Source organism: Antrostomus carolinensis, unplaced genomic scaffold, assembly GCF_000700745.2.
Source record: "Antrostomus carolinensis isolate BGI_N321 unplaced genomic scaffold, ASM70074v2 scaffold22638, whole genome shotgun sequence".
Taxonomy (NCBI): Eukaryota; Metazoa; Chordata; class Aves; order Caprimulgiformes; family Caprimulgidae; genus Antrostomus; species Antrostomus carolinensis.
Genome location: NW_010335353.1, coordinates 1,041 through 17,797, shown reverse-complemented (window position 1 = coordinate 17,797; position 16,757 = coordinate 1,041). Strand labels below are relative to the sequence as shown.

Here is a 16,757-nt window from a genome sequence, read left to right as displayed (position 1 = left end):
TCCAATTCTTTATAGGCTAAAAGAATAAACAGTCAATCAACATCTTATTACCTTACATTGATAAGTATCTCAAAATGGGAGAAGTATCATTATTCAGAGGCAAAGATTTTATTTACCCAAGTTCTCATCTTAAGGTGTTAGTGTCAACTATCCCCCCGACCTTCCAGCTAAGTGGTCTCCAATTCTTTGTGTGGCAGTTGCGTAACTAAGCTCATTGCTACAAAACTTACACAGAATACTTAAGATTCAGCAATACTGAACCTACTGAAAACTGAAAGCATGAATACAGTAAGTGAAATATTAAACACATGCACCAGACTTGTAACAAATGTAAAAGCAAATTACAGAAATCTGACTATGTTAAATGAAGATGTTGCAAAATTTATGGTTTGCAGCACGTTAGAACTCACGGGCAGCACATTACACCTTAAATAAATATTGAAAAATAAACAAGCATAGTTTACTTTCTGCATAGGAGGAAGTGCAAAAAACAGTCTTTGAAAGTAAGGTTAAGACATACCAATATTGCCATAGTCAGCTCCTCACGAACGTCCTCCAGAGCTCCGATATCTGCCCATGTCACATCAGGAATTGTGACAAAGCCTTCTCTCTTGGCAGACGGCTGCACTGATGACAGTGCCACAATAAAATCATTCATCTCAATGCACAGCTTCTGCAGCTGCTCCTCAGGCAAGGAGTCTTGCTTCTTCAGCAAATCCAAAAGTCTCTGCAATTCATCCTTAGGGTACACAGAAAGGGAGAGAAAAAGATTATGCACCGAATTAGATTTTAAGAAGCATTTAAGCAATACTTTCTACAACTATAATATTAATCAGTATAAAACAAATTATTATGTACAATACACATAAAATATGTAAAATAACATTACAAGTTAACATTAATTATAAAAATGTTCCAGGAAAGCACTAGGCACATTTAACACTTGTGAAAACACTGAGCTGACAGATTACAATCTTGATTTAGATACTACAGAATCAGAGCTAGCACATGTATTTTGTCTTCAAATTCTTCCTACTGCTTCTCCCACACTGGTTAGGAGAAAGTTCTTTCCATGGTGAAATTTCCAAAATATGTATTAATTATATGTATTCTTTCTAGTTTTAATAAGAAATTGCTCTCAAGAAAAAGTGAACTCTGCTGAACGGTACAATTTCAGCAGTTTATGGAATATTCAGTTACATATAAACCTTTAAAACTCTTCACACACACACACAGACACACATTTTTAGATTATACACTTTTATTTAACATATCAGACGATCAACATACCAGTCATCAACTCATTTCTTCAAGCTGAGTTTTGTAACCAGGCCCTGATAAAGTTTGGGCAAACAGAATAGAGACACTGTCCCATTTTGCAGACCACAGCACCCCAGGCAGGTACGTTTTAATTTCCCAAGTCAGTTCCTTATTGGGGAAACTACCCAAGAAAATACTTGATCAAAGAACTTTATACCTTCATAACATAAATATATCCCAGTTCTAACACGGAAAGGCAGTATCAAAGCAAATTGATACTGTGCCAAAAGTAAAACTATACCAGGATCTTCATTATAAGACAGAGGGAGGAAAAAAAAAGATTGTAAAAACTGTTAAGTTTCCACATTTTTGCTACAGCAGTGTATGGGAATAGCATCACTTTCTAGGCCAGCTCTGTAATGGACAACAAAGAAATAGAAGTGTTCATAGTGGCTGATACGCCTTTTAAGCCCTCCCTCCTCCTCTTAACAGAACCATTAAGAGAAACTCTGAAATAGCCAACACCACTAGGTCTGTTTACTTGAATTCTGTGAATGATTTTTAAAGGGTTTGTAGGTTTATTTTTCCATTATAAACATAATATAATGGTTTTAATGACAATACCCTGGATTAGACTATGTCAACCTCCTGCCAGCTATCAAAATATGGCTCTGTTAGGATTAGACTTCCTCATCCTCAATAACCCCTTTGATCATGGTGATGTTGATAAAAGCTGCAAATATCTGCTCTGCCCCGCTTTCTTTTGGCTGCAGCAGGCCCCAGGAAACACTGGGAGGTATGCAGTGTGATTACGTTACTCTAATACAAAGGCTTACTGCAGCTTTTTACACTGGTTTTCGTTAATTACAATAACAGTTTTCTTTGACAGTCCTTCTAAAACCACAGTCTGTGTATAATGTGGATTTAAACCACTTAATTTTACTTCTCCAGACAAATCTTTAGGAAGCCTAGACATAATGAAGGCACGTGCATGCTTCAAATTTTGAGAAGCAGGGCCAATAATTTCTATATAAGGATTTTCTGGTTCACTGACTACAGCAGGTTACTTGGGCCACATAATAATTCTGGCACTGGAAATTTATTTTCTGCAACAGAATTCCAGCTGTACTGCACATTAACAGGCACTTTCTCTACAGCTCCAGTCACATTGCTAACTCAACTTTTCTACTGGATAGATAACTCTTCCTTAAACTTGCTGTAGGTACTAGACACCACGTGGAATTCACCCCAAGTAGTCACATAGCTGGAAGGAAAACATAGACTGCATAAACAGTTCTAGACTTTAGCTAACTGTAACTATACCAGGTCAGGGAAGAGCCCCAGGCATCGTAATAGATATTTCACTGAGGGCACAGCAAACAGCTTGGTGAAAACTCTGATATTCTTACAATTCCCTTACAGTCTATAGGCTTTTGAAGAGAGACAGAACACAAAACAATACAACACAAACAATGACAATGACAAACCCAAGGGAAAAACCCTACCTCGTAAAAAACATTAACATAATTTTTAGAAGGTGTGGGATTTGGGAGCCACTTATTCAGATCCATTATATGGGTCATCAGGAGTTAAGTTTCTGGCTTAGGAGGTGATATTTCTAAATCTAAATTTAATATTACATTGGCCATAGATATTTAAGGATTTATGAGTAATGACTTACCAGAACTATAAAATGGATCAATTCTTAAGATATTAGAGACACATGCTTCAAGGAACAAGTACCTCAGGAGGAAGTTCTAGTTGTTTGGTGTCCTCTTCCACCAGGATGTCTGTTCCTACTCCCATGCTTTCTTCAGCTGTGTTTCCTCCAGCGTGTATGTGTTTCCTTTTCTGCTTCTCAGATTTTATCAGGACCCTGTTCACTGTGCACATAGCTGCTTCACGACAAAGTGCCATCAGATCAGCACCTACATAACCCGGAGTCAGCCGTGCTAAATGGCGAAATTCAAAGGACTCTGGGAGCTTAAGTTTTCGGCACAAAGTCTGGAGAATTCTAATCAAGCAGGGAGAAAAAGAACAACAAAATAAAGATGAAGCTGTGGCTTTTTTAATTTTCATATGAAAAAAACCAACATTGATTTAAGGTCTCTTTCAGTCCACATGAACTGAAGTGGTACAGTGGGAACAGTCTTCACTCAACTAGGAAGGAACCACTGAAACCCACAAAACTATGCTATATATTTCTTTTCAGTTCTTAACACCATCAACCAGGCAATATCAATCAGTGGGTAAAAGCTAGTTTTGCTGAATCTAAATATTATAGATTCTTTAAATGTAAGTTTATGATTCAAAACTGACACAGTAGATCTCAGAGCGTACTAGAGATGCACACAAGTTATCTATTGCAATATTTAACCTTGTATTTCTAACAACCTTAGTCTGCATTGTCTGTTCCAACCCACTTTTATTTATTTATTGAAGACCAACCATGACAAACTCTTCTGCAATGAGCAAACAAACTCAAACTGCATGAGGAGCTCTGTCTTTTTTTAATCTTCGGTATCTTTTCCCTACCACTGTCAGTGGAATATAACTCCAGATTGTTTCCTGCATCCCCAGTAAAATTTCCAACAGGCAACACACAGCTTATGTGTTCACCTTGTGTGTTAATTCATCCTCATTCAAAAGCTGAAGTTATACCTACCTATGCAGTTCCATCACTAATACAAAACAGCTGACAGTGAAGTGCTATGCTTCACACTTTTTATTATTAATGGGAGTTTTTTCACTTTGTATCAAGGCTAAAGCTTTAAAAACCTCCTTCAAGATCCACTAAGACTTCCTGCTGTTCTTTTAAGCCAAAGACAACTGAAAACCACATAAATAGTAAAAAAAAAAAGACAAAAGACAATGTCACTGCACAAATACTGGTGCCGAAGAGCAGGGGGATCAAATTAACTTGTTGAAAGCAGCACTTCCTTGGGAAAATATTTTTAAAAGGCAGCACAAACCAAAGAAGTGAAGATCATTCAGATACTCTCTAGTTCCAATAAAAACTAGCTTAAATTACTTCCAGATCAAGTAATATAACTACAGAAAAATTATTAAAAGACTGAGTTATCAAGCTCTTTAAAACTCTGCAATTATAGTGTCACACCTGTTGGCCTCCCCTGCAACAAGTTCATTTAATCTCTCATTTAAATCTTTATTAGTGATATTAGCTTGGTTCTCAATAATTTTGCAACCTGTTTAACAACAGCTGTAGCTAATCAAGTGACTCAAAGTGTAAAAAGAACTGTAAATGACTCATTCTGAATTCATGTTTTATATATCTTGTTCTCCTTCATGTGCTTCATACTTGCGCAAGAAAACACTACAAGTAAAGCGAGATCTCCAGGTACACCTCCGCATCTTACTCCACCCCCGAAGGCTGTAGAACCACAGCTAAGCAGTTCAAATCATGCCTTCAGCAAGACTGATTAATTATGTGGTGAATCAGCACGCTATAAGGGTATGTTTCTACATGACCCTTTTATTAAAGAAAAAAGAAAAAAGAAAAAAGAAAAAAGAAAAAAGAAAAAAGAAAAAAGAAAAAAGAAAAAAGAAAAAAGAAAAAAGAAAAAAGAAAAAAGAAAAAAGAAAAAAGAAAAAAGAAAAAAGAAAAAAGAAAAAAGAAAAAAGAAAAAAGAAAAAAGAAAAAAGAAAAAAGAAAAAAGAAAAAAGAAAAAAGAAAAAAGAAAAAAGAAAAAAGAAAAAAGAAAAAAGAAAAAAGAAAAAAGAAACAAAACCTCCTCAGCAAAAACCACCCCAAAACCAAAACAAAGCAGAACAGCAGGGCAGGGGATAATTTAAAAAATAAAAAATAATAGTTTAAAAAAAAAAAATCAACAGCTCCTGTAAGCCTACAGCTCCAGGAACACAAATACAAAGAATTGTACAGAACAATAAAACAATAATATGAACAAATGTGACTATGCCCCAACTTGTGAACATTCTCTACACACTATCATGGCTTTTCCATTCCCAACTCCCATCCTTTCAAACAGTGCTATTTCTGGGAACACATTTTTAACATGAGCCTAAGAAATGTCATAGAATCAGAACTCTCATCGGTCAACTCTTTAGTTCTACTTCTAATCACTTGCATGTTTTCCCATAACTGAGAGGAACATAATTACTACAGGGTGGTAGATCTGGAGGAAGAAGTGGGAAAAAAAAAGGTGGAGGCATGGCCAGAAGTGGGGAGCGAGGGGGTGTGTGTAGAATAACAGCCAGTAGTGCTAACAACACAAAAGTGAGCAACGCTGCAAGCAGAATAGTTTGCTTTTTCAACACAGAAATACGATTAGTTGAGCTAAAAGGAACTTATCCTTTAACCTTTCTTTCCTTCCTGTAACAAGATAAGCCACAGCTGTTTTCACACTTCCCTTCCTGTGTTTTCTGCTGTTGTGGAAATAAGTAGCAGTTCCTTTTTAATTAAAAGAGAAAAAAAAAATCTAGTCTGACGATCACAGATGTTTGTAGTAAAAAGGGACAGTTACACAAAACAGGATGACTGCAACTCGGCTTAATGCCTGGACTGGTGTATTCCCATGAAGAACTGAACAGAAGAATTTAGGCCTGTTGCTTAAAGTACGTGCTGGAGAGGACTAACAAACAGGCTATACTTTATTTATGTTCCTAATTTAATAGTTACATAGGGAGCACCAAAGACAGAATGTTAACTTGCTGAACAATGGAGATGATATATTTAATTCCACCATCTATACTGTTAAGGCACTTGAAAACTCATTAACATAATACTAAAAGCAGATTTGCACACAAGAAAGGAAATCACCCCAAATGTAGACACAGCTACCAAGACAAAGGGTAGATGCACACTTAACGTCTTCTGCGCTTCTCAGTGTGTGCTGATCCATAGGTGTGTACATAGGTGTAAACACAGTAAAGTACTTCTCCTTTAATTTGTATGTTAACTTACATATTATTTCCTTATTTATTCATTAATCAAAAAGAAGCTTAAGCTTTATAACACATACTTTTCTCTTGCTGCTTCATCTGGGATCCCTAAACAAATTTCTCGATCAAATCTCCCAGCTCGCCTCAGTGCAGGGTCCAGTGAGTCAGGTCTGTTAGTTGCTCCAATAACAAGGACCTGGGTAGTGGCAGCCACAGTATTCAAGTCTAAGGAAGGAAGGAAGGAAGGAAGTTAGTACTCATACTCACCGTCTCACCGATATTGTTTTGGTATCTGTGTGACTCTGTTTCTGCCGCACACAATAGAACTCAGAACAACAGAGATAAACTAACCAACAGTCACACTAAACCACTGTTCATCCCTGTCCCTACTACTTAGAACTGGCATTTTTTGCACAATCAAACAAAAATAAGCATTTCAAGTGACATTTGACATATTTTCCCATTATATCTGTTTATACAGACAGGTTTATATAATGCTGTACCGTGAAAATAATGTTAGTAACATCCCCTCAAATTTATTAGAATCTTCCCACCACCCCTAAGGTAAACTGTGCAAAAATAAGAAAAAATATTACCACTATCTCCACTAAAGTAACCACGAATCACTGCTGAAGGAAAGTAGACAGTGAGCCTGATAATTAGAAAGTTTAGCTTAGTACAGGTGTTTCTGAAACTGACCATCCATGCAAGTTAGGAACTGAGCAACAATTCTCCGCTCCATGTCCTTCGATGCAACTTCTCTTTTTGGGGTGATCGCATCAATTTCATCAATGAAAAGGACACATGGTGCACTGGACTAGAACAAGAAATATTAATAGTTACAAAATTACACTGACATAGTCTATTATGAGGGAGAAAGATTTTTTTTTTTCAATTTTCTGTTCTATAATTATTACCCTAAGCCTGCTTAGACTCTAAGTCTGTTGTTCTTACTATGTGTAGAGCCACCACACTATGAAACTGTGCTGAGGTGAGGCTATGAAATAATTAAGGCATGAGATTCAAAACATCCCTACATATTGTTTAAAATTTAAATGTACCTCTATTGTTGCTTTATGTTTTCCATAAATATTCCACTGTGGCTGCTTACTTGCTTAAGTCCAAAAAAGAAAAGCAGACAAGAAAGGCCTGATTTGTTTGTTTTGTTAGTGACATTAGAGCTGTGGAATTTCAAGAGCTAGTATTACTGACACATATAACGAAACAAAAAGAGCAGCAAGTGTTCATGACAAGTGATCTGACAACTTCAAGATTACTACAGAGCCTGACCATGTTCAAAGAGGAAAAATGAACAACAAACAACTTCTACAAATGTTCTAAAAGTCCATGTATTTCATGTTCACAAAAAAAACCAACACTAATATAGAATAATAACTACTGTAACTAATAGAATAGTGTTAGTTAACTGCCATAAGATTATTAATATTTTCAAAAAGCACTAGTAGTGTGAAGGAATACTCAATGAAAATACTAGAATCTTCAAAAAATACTGGAATCATATAGAAACATTAGTATTTTACAACGCATGCATCCTGTGTTACCAGGTAGCCACTGCGCCATCTAGTTGTCATTTACTTTTCCGCTCTGATAGAGGGAAAAAATGCAACCAAGCTACAAAGATTCCACAGTACACACATAACATAACCTATAGTGGAACTATGTCTGTTTCCCCTGCATAAAAATTGGTACAAAAACTAAGTGGAAAATCTTTTTAAGTGAATATAAGTGACTAAAATAACTTTATGCAATACATTTAATTTCTTCAAAAGTAACTCTTACAGCAGCCTCCCCTCAATCACTATACATACAAAAGGTCAGTAATTCCTAAAAAAACCATCTATGCAATCACTTATTTAACTTTATTCTAAAAAACAGCTTAACAAGGCTTTCTAAAAATTAAAATGTAGTATGAGCTGGAAATGTAACAATCTAACAGCTTCACAATCAATCTTTATGCTTTGTTTAGCATTCTTTTTTTACAGGAACTTTACTCTAAACACCTATATACAGTTGTGGGGGAGAGTAGAAAAATAGAATGAAGTTGGAAAAGCAGAACATTCTCAGAGGTCAGGAACAGAAAACTGTCCTCATGAAATAAAACATTAGCCATATACTAAAAAGCAAGGAAAAAATGCATTTTTAAAAATTAAAAGTTATGTCAGCCTGTCTGGATCTCTTTGCTTCTTACTAAATCTGGAAGTCACACCAAAGCAAGACTTCAGCTGCAACTTGACTCCTGCTCTTATGATATGTGTTGCAAATTCCTTACTTTATATTTAAACCCTCAGCGTCTTAAGTCTCTCGCATTCACTCAAACTCCATGCCACACAAAACCAGCAAAAAACCCTTGTAACAACAAAGCACAGTAGACTGCTTTTATGTCTTTTTTGGTTTTATATATCAAGCCAAGCAGCTCCAAAAAGGTAAATAATTTATGTTGCTCCTTTTACCTTGGACATGATGAACTATCTTTTGTCAAGATTTCAGAATAGTAATCTTTGTGCTCTATGACAGCAGCACACTTAGAACAATGGAATTCTGGTCACAGAAGGGGTGACACTATGACTTGTGTGCTGCAATATAAAGATCCACTCAGTAATATTCACTCCAATTCAAACCACAGCAACAAAGTATGAATCTTTACAAATAAAAGGACAAAGAGTTCAGTGTTATTTCCAGTGAGAGTCTCACCACAGCCTGCTCAAACAATTCTCTCAGCTTCTGCTCAGATTCTCCTGAAACTCCAGACACTATCTCTGTTGCTGCCACTTTCAGCATCGGGAGCTGAAGCTCCTGAAAGAGACAAGGAACGTTGTATGATACATCCAGAAATCAGAAGTGTTGTCTGTCCTAGAGGATAAATATTTTTCAATATGACATCTTTTACACCCAAAGATAATGTAATCAAGACTAAACCTTAAAGAGCTCTTAAAAAAAAAAAAAAAGAGTAGCATCCTCTAATTTAAAATGGGTCTGAGCCATTTGGCCAAGTAAACAGCAATGGGTACAAAAATCAGGTTTCCCCAATTCAGTTAGAGAACAACTGCCCTGTCAGATAGCTTTGCACCTTGGTCCCCAACCCCATCCTTCACAATGCATCTATTTCAGCTCATGCTTGGGCTCTCTTCATGAGAAAACTGGCTATTTCCATCTGTAACAAAACAGTACTTAGCAGTGTGGAAGAGATTCCTACTAGGTTTTGTTCCCTTAGTCTCGCTCCAGAAATATCTGAGCAGATTGTACAATAAGATACCTGTAAAATTCAAATTCAAGGTTTTCTGCTATTAAAAATAAATAAATACAATTTTAACTTTGCTAGACTGTAAGCACAGTAATGCTACAGGCAGTTGCAGTCTATTTTAAGCTGCAATTTCTTTGAAATACATATAAAAAAATCCTAATTTATACAAATCACAGCCACCCCACACACTACCTGGGGCTTGAAAGAGATAATTTGCCTTGAATAACTATTGACAATATTTTATTTAAGAAAACTATTTAAGAAGTAGTCATTAAATTTATCTTATCTCTGAAAATTTTTCACTTGGTCATGTTTCTTCCCTTAAATTTAGTAACCTTCCAGGATACAAACACCCACTAAAATATTAAATATCACAGATTCATTCAAAAGGTACCTTTTTACAGTAAGGCATTAAAAAGAAAAAAACCAAATCTTTTGAATTAAAACTTTTGACATGTAGTGTTAGAAGAGCCTAACCAACATTTAAGTAATAAACATCAGTATTTTCTTTCAAAGATAAAAGCTGTACTACCAAAGTTTGTAATTTACATGTATCTAAATATAAGGTTAATGTGACATTTATGGAACAACTGTGTTAAAGACAAAGAAATGTCTGCGGTTATCACTGAAAAGCCCTAAATAGCCACTGGATTTATATCCAAGACAGGCACAGAGCAGCACAGCAGCCCCACCACACACCAAGCTATCACTGGAATCATTACTTTGACATAGGCAAGGCAATATCCAGTTGTGGAATTCAGAAATCACTATTTAATGGATGCCACCCAATAGAATCAATGTAATGCCTCATAAAAGGTGGTGAGGTTGAGTCCAGACTGAAAAGAAAACACTATGATAACTTTAACCGAAAGTATCTTCCATTTATAGCCTTCTCAATACCCACACCTATATTGCTGTCCTAGGAATGCCTCAAAACAATTAAGTCAAACATGAAACCCTGTCACTACCTCCCTTCTTCATATAAGATTCTATCAAGTACAGATTCAGATGGAATTTAAACAAAGGAAGTGAACATGAATATATTTCAGACTAAGATAGGAAGGAGGGAAAGAAATAAAAAAAGAGAAAAAGATCTAGTCTGTCATGAAGGAGGATTATTTTGTTTCTCTCTAAATATAATTCAGAAACAGAAGCTGAAAATGTAAAGCTATCTCACCCCAGAAATTGCCTGTGCAAGTAGCGTCTTTCCACATCCTGGGGGTCCATGTAAAAGAAAACCACGAGGTGGAACCACACCTAAGTGGTTATAGACTTCAGGATGACGGACATGAATGAGCATCTTGCATATTTCCTGTTAAGGACAAGAGAGACATCAATTTAAATTGAACAAACTAGTATTATAAGTTGCTAATATTATAGACAGACCAAAATAAAAGTAAGCTCTGTTTATTAGTATAATTTCAGTGACTGCTTTCAGAAAGATTAGTCAAAGAAAAAAAAAATTGTTGCTATTGGTATAAGCAGCTGTTCTCAGTGCCATGCAGATTAATTCTGCCAGATTTCTTGTTTGTCATTTGTCATGCGACATTTTATTCAGAGCATTCTGTGTCTCACAATTAAAATTTTAACTAACCTTTAAAGTTTCATCATTGCCTCCTACATCCTCAAACTTCACTGAAGGGTGGTAAAGCTCCGGTCTCTTACTTCTAACTGTAAAGGAGGACAAGTCATGCAAATTAAGACATGGCATAATAGTTAACTAATGCTGAAGAAGAAAGAACTCAGCCTAAAAAATAAGCTACGTACATAGAGTAGTATTATTTTTTGGTAGTAGACACAGGACTGGAATATTGTTTAATACAACATTAACGCTAAATTTCTTAACAAAATACTCAAGTTCACGTCTCTGCACCTTAGTGTAAAACACTTTGCAGGTAATGGGATTCCACAGTCAAATACTATCTCTTTGTTTGGAGCAGCACACCAAAACCAACTTCTCACCTTTCTCTTTAAGTAAGATGGCATTAATTTCTCCATCTACATCTGGAAATTCTTCTTTTTTTCTTTTTGTTCTCTTACCCTTTGTTTTCTTTCTTTCACTCTCCAAGACAGAAAATTCCATTGATTTCTAGGACATAAAACCAGAATTATATATACAAAACCTTCCAAGTCTATAAATTTCTCCAAATACTTAAAAGAATAAAATTTCGAAGTGTCTATGATGCTTAACTTACACAAACTATATCAATAAAGACAAGCAAGGCAGATATTTAACACTTTTTTGTAGAATTTTTTTTCACATAGGATTTGCCTTTTTTTTTTTTTTAAAGGGTTAATTACACCAGTCACTTTTTTGCTAAGAGTACATACTTGTAAGCAAAAAACCCTCAAACAAATCCCCCAAAACCACTAACCAAAAATCAGACATCAGTTCTATTTGCACACCATAGAGCAATCCACTTTGGGGATGAATAAAACCTTATAAATGTATTTACTCCAATGGAAACAATTTTTATTACGAGTAAGTCATGAGTGGCTGTAATAAAATATTATGTAGTGCTGACAGAAGTCAACTGCATGTAAGAAAAGGACTAATACAGGAGAAAACTTAAAAAAAAAAAGGGTTCAATAAAAATTGGGGTTTTTTTTTAGGGTGGTGTTTTTTTGATGGATTTTTTTTTTTTTAGAACACAGTATTGCAAACATTTTACAATTTGAAGATCTCCCTTTTATTCAATTTATCTACATAAAAGGATGCAGTACTAATAGGATAAAGGGATGATTTATCAAATCTGCCTATACAGTAAGCACTTTGTGCAATCAGAAAGGTGGGGTAGATGTAAACGTAGTTCTTCTTTCACATAAAAAAGAGCATCCTAACAAAACATCTCATCAGCCAAACAACATGTTATCTCCCATACATAAATAGAAAGTTCTCAGTACCTATACAAAGGGTTTTTTTTTCCTAAATAAGAAAAAAAATAGTGGGGGGAGGATTTCAAAGTGGGCAATCTGTCTAGATGGCGAGTAGGAGCTATTTTTAACTGCTTTAAATATCAGTGCAATTTCCTTCCAACTTCCCCAACTCTTGTTCATCCAAAAAACTTCAACTGAGGCTCACTAAGACTTAACCACTGGCTAAGGGAGTCTACATGCTATGGCTACAGTGAGCCACCTGCTTCCTGACTAGTTAGGCTGGTCACTGGCAAGCAGAGTAAGTAACAGATAAGTTCCACTTACCTTTCTCTCAGTATGGGCACTAATCTGGGTCTCTCCACCACTGAGCACTACGTTTTCCTCAAAAAATGTGGAGGAAATTCATAATTTTTTTACTTTTTACCTCCCATACAAACATGTTTGAAAAAGGTCAGAAGGTTCAAAAATCACTTCTGACACAGCAGAACAATAGGCTAAGCTCTTTCTTCTTCAGAAACCAAGCTAAAAACAAGTACTCCACTGGGCTTAAGCCAGTCTTTCCTTTCCAGTTAAGCTGTTCACTATCTTTAAACGTGGCATGTATATTTGTAATAAGAACAATATATTTTAAAAATCCAGACAGACAGTCCTTTTGGTCTTAGGATTGATCATCCTTCAAAAGCCTGTCAAGCTACACAGGAAATTACACTCATACTTGCTACTTAAATCACACTGGGTTTGTAAAACACAAAAATACCTCAGAAGTCAGTTTCTTTTCATCTCCTTCTCCATCCTCGGAAAGATCAATGAAAAAGTCTTTTCCACATGGAGTTTTATCAATGAACCAGCCCCCTTCAGGGATGCGTGTTTCAACTCTTGCTCCTGGTGAGAGGGTGCTTGTTTGAGGCGCTGTTCGCACAGGAGGAGGGGTTTCCATTGGTTCATTTTTTGGAGTGGTTGGAACAGAATCAGGATTTCCTTTCTTGTATAAGCTCAACAGGGAACTGTTCATGTGATTTGTAGACTGCAGATTTATGTATTTTAAAAGAAAATGCACAGGTTATAACTTGGATTATTTATATTAAAAGGCCAATGAAAACTATTTCATAAACATCATTTAGCATTATCCCTGCTGAAGAAAGTAGTCATGCATTTTCCAATCCACTCCTCTGCAAATCAAATAACTGCAAACAAAACTACATCTGCTGGTTCAAGAGGCAGCAGCCCTTGCAATCTACCCTGAAACAACCCCTGTTAATGAAGAGTCACCTCTTTTAGTAATAGTCAGATACATCAGTTCCTTCAATCATTTCACTAATTTGACAGCCAAGTCTTCCAGGCCTCCAGTGTGCTTTCCTGAAAGTGATTCCCCACAAGTTCTTCCTTTTTCTTCAGGAAATAGCTTCCTTTTAGCTCTATGGGTTCTCAGTTGGAATTATCAACTCTGACAATACCTCATCTTCATCTCCACTTTTAAACTCTCCAAGTGCATTGCAATCTCACATCAGAGAATCACGTTTTATGCAAATACAAACAGCCATAATAAAATACGACTTACTAGATCTTCAGGATAATCATCATAATCAGAGATGTCTGTGTCACTTCCTGCAGTCCTTTAAATGGAAAGAAGACAAAAATTATTAATGTATCAGAGCAGAACTGCAAGTGAGACACTCACAAAACAAAATAAAAGTAATTTCCACAATGTGGTTCCCCACAACCATGATACGCAGCCTAAGACTGGAGAAAAGCTCTTGACCAGCATGCTTTAAATTTACCACTATGAAGAATTAAAAAATGCATCCTTTCCAAGTCTGTGACAAGTTGGATCAACTTAGCAACCTGGTTGAAAGACAGTCCTAAAAAAAGGTGTTGTAGAATCAATCTGATTCAGGTCACCAGGAGATCACACAATTACCAATGCTGGCACAAGTAAAGTAGTAACAAACCACTGCTGAACTAGACTAGTCCTTCTGATTACCATGTCCTAATTTCTCATGAGACTCTTAACATCTATCACAGGTTAGAGAAACCAGAATGGTCCATGAGACTACGTAGGCACAGGGTTAGGAGTTAGGAAATCCCAATTCCAATCTCATACCCAGTGGCGATTCACTCTGAGTAGCCTGTCTTGTACTCTTCTCTCTCAGATTTAGCTAATATCTCTCACATCCAAGGAAAATTAAGAACAAAACAAAACAAAGGAGCTGAATCACATAAGGACTGAGGCCTTATATGGAAAACTATAAAGGAAACCCCAAGGATGTCCACTAATTCAGTTCTGTATGTTCCCCATAACAGAGCAATCATGACTGGCCCTAGTATCTGCTTGTCTTCAGCGAAAAAAGTGCTTCCATTAAATACAAGTAACTTCTGATGAAGACAAGCCTATAGGAAACCAAGGATCTATCTGTAACCTTGAAACTACCAAAATTTAATAATATGAAGACAGAAAGCTTTAAAGAAATTATAATACTCATAGCATTATTAATCTAATGGTAAAAATTCTTCTTACTCATTTTTTTCTTGTTGTCTTGCTTTTTTTGCCACATGTTCAGCTTCTAAAACTGCCAAATCTTCACGTTCTTTTTCATTACTTATTATTCCAAACACTGTAAGAAAAAGTTCCAACGTGTTAAGAACACAGCCAAAGCATAAGAAACCATTTGCTATCTTGGACACAATATTAACAGAACTACCTTTTTCAACTTGTATTCTAAATGCATTTCTTTTTCTTCGGCCATATTCTGCACTGAAAAAAAACAACAAAATAAACAGGTTACACCAACTGCTTTTTCCCCTCAGTGGAAAAAATACACTGTAAGTTGATGCCCAGGCTTCTACGCAAGTTCTTATTGAAAACTATGTAAAAACACAGTTGTTTTTTTCTTAAGCTTGAAATAGCTCAACTGCTGGGATGAAACACACCCACTAAACTATACTGGTCTCTAAAGGGATGTTTAATAAAACTTTTCAAGATCCTCTTAACTGTAGATATAGAGAAGCAGCAATGTACACATGAGCACACTGGATTCTATTTCACAACACCACTGATTTTTAAAATTTTAATTCAAACAAGAACATGTGGACACAGGACTATGGTCTAGAAAGGACTACGGTCTAGAAAGGAGCAATTGTGTTAATTAATAACAGTCATTATGAGAAAATCTGATTCAATCAACATACTTAAATGCAAACAAAAATCATCAGCCTTCTACCTTCACTTACTGGCATTATATTTTATCTATTTTCTTTTATACAATAGTTGACAGAGAGAAAAAAACCGAACTAAACCAAAACCCCAAGACCTGTAAGCATCCTAAGCAAGGGTTTTGGTTCCCGTTCTCTAACAAGGCACAAATAAATAGACTGTGCAAACATAAGTGAATATTCTTCTCCACTTTCATTAAGCCACACATCCACCAAAGATCTGCTGAAACACAACCCTGCTCCCCACCCAGAAAAGGGTAACAGCCTAAAAATAATTAGGCAAGACTGACTGTCCTGCTGAGCAGCTGAAGTAAAATTCAGTGTCTTACTAAATACCTCATCTTCCTCATCTGCCTGCACTTCATGTTATTTTCCCTCATATTTTAAGCTCACTGGGGTGAGGCCCAACATACTGTAATGCATCTGTAGCCATTTATCTAAATAAACAAACAACAAAAACCACCACCAAAAAACATTAAACCACAACTACATCTTGCAATCTCAATGCTTTAATAAAACAAAATGTAACTAGATATATCAGCAGAGGGAAACACTGGAGTGGAAATGATCTTACGATTTCAATCAACTTCAACAAGTTAACATAAAGAAGATTAAAATTTTGATTAAAAATACACAAATGCAAAATAAGAAAATAATATATTCCACATTTTGAATGTAGAATATAAGAATACAAATCTTTGCTCACCTGTAGGTTTTCTGCAAATCAGATGCTAGAATTCCAATGTCAACATACTGGCCACATTTACTACTTGCAAGATACTGAAATGAAGAATTTAAAGCAGCAAATAAAATCTCTGTCAATCACCATAACAGCTTGATTGAATATGCCCATTTCAAACTCTACTCTTTTTAGAAGTCAAAATGAAAATCAGAAACATCTTTGAACTGCCTTGGACAGTATTTCCCAATGAAATGGGAAGTGCTTGTTAAGACACAGGTAACTAGCTAGCTATGTTTCCTAGTGAAAAGCAGCATATTGTACTTTGGTGCTTGGTGACTTCTGTTGGTGCAAATCCATTGTTTTAATTTAGTAAAAGATGACTTTGTAACCCACATATCATCATATTGTCAATCTTTCTTAAGTTCTTGGCTTCTCTCAGTTAGCTTCCTTTTGGTTTAGATCTCCTGCCTTAAATTGAAGCAATCTACATCAAGTAGTATGGATACTGTCATAATAAGAACTTTAATCCTTACAAGATATAGAAAA

The 16,757-nt window shown here is 35.8% G+C and overlaps 1 protein-coding gene across 1 annotated transcript in view; it reads right to left on the bottom strand.

Annotated features, from left to right (window-relative positions):
- The window catches only part of NVL (nuclear VCP like), a gene marked incomplete at both ends in the record, with an annotated part of 28,673 nt that extends 12,364 nt beyond the window's left edge, over window positions 1–16,309 (bottom strand). The window contains 13 exons of the mRNA XM_010174522.2: window positions 521–739; window positions 3,004–3,274; window positions 6,261–6,405; window positions 6,880–6,997; window positions 8,893–8,994; window positions 10,620–10,754; window positions 11,037–11,113; window positions 11,405–11,531; window positions 13,077–13,343; window positions 13,878–13,932; window positions 14,835–14,931; window positions 15,019–15,071; window positions 16,236–16,309. Coding sequence (XP_010172824.2) covers window positions 521–739; window positions 3,004–3,274; window positions 6,261–6,405; window positions 6,880–6,997; window positions 8,893–8,994; window positions 10,620–10,754; window positions 11,037–11,113; window positions 11,405–11,531; window positions 13,077–13,343; window positions 13,878–13,932; window positions 14,835–14,931; window positions 15,019–15,071; window positions 16,236–16,309 — 1,740 coding nt within the window. The remainder of the gene's footprint in view (window positions 1–520; window positions 740–3,003; window positions 3,275–6,260; window positions 6,406–6,879; window positions 6,998–8,892; window positions 8,995–10,619; window positions 10,755–11,036; window positions 11,114–11,404; window positions 11,532–13,076; window positions 13,344–13,877; window positions 13,933–14,834; window positions 14,932–15,018; window positions 15,072–16,235) is intronic.
- Window positions 16,310–16,757: the final 448 nt, after the last annotated feature.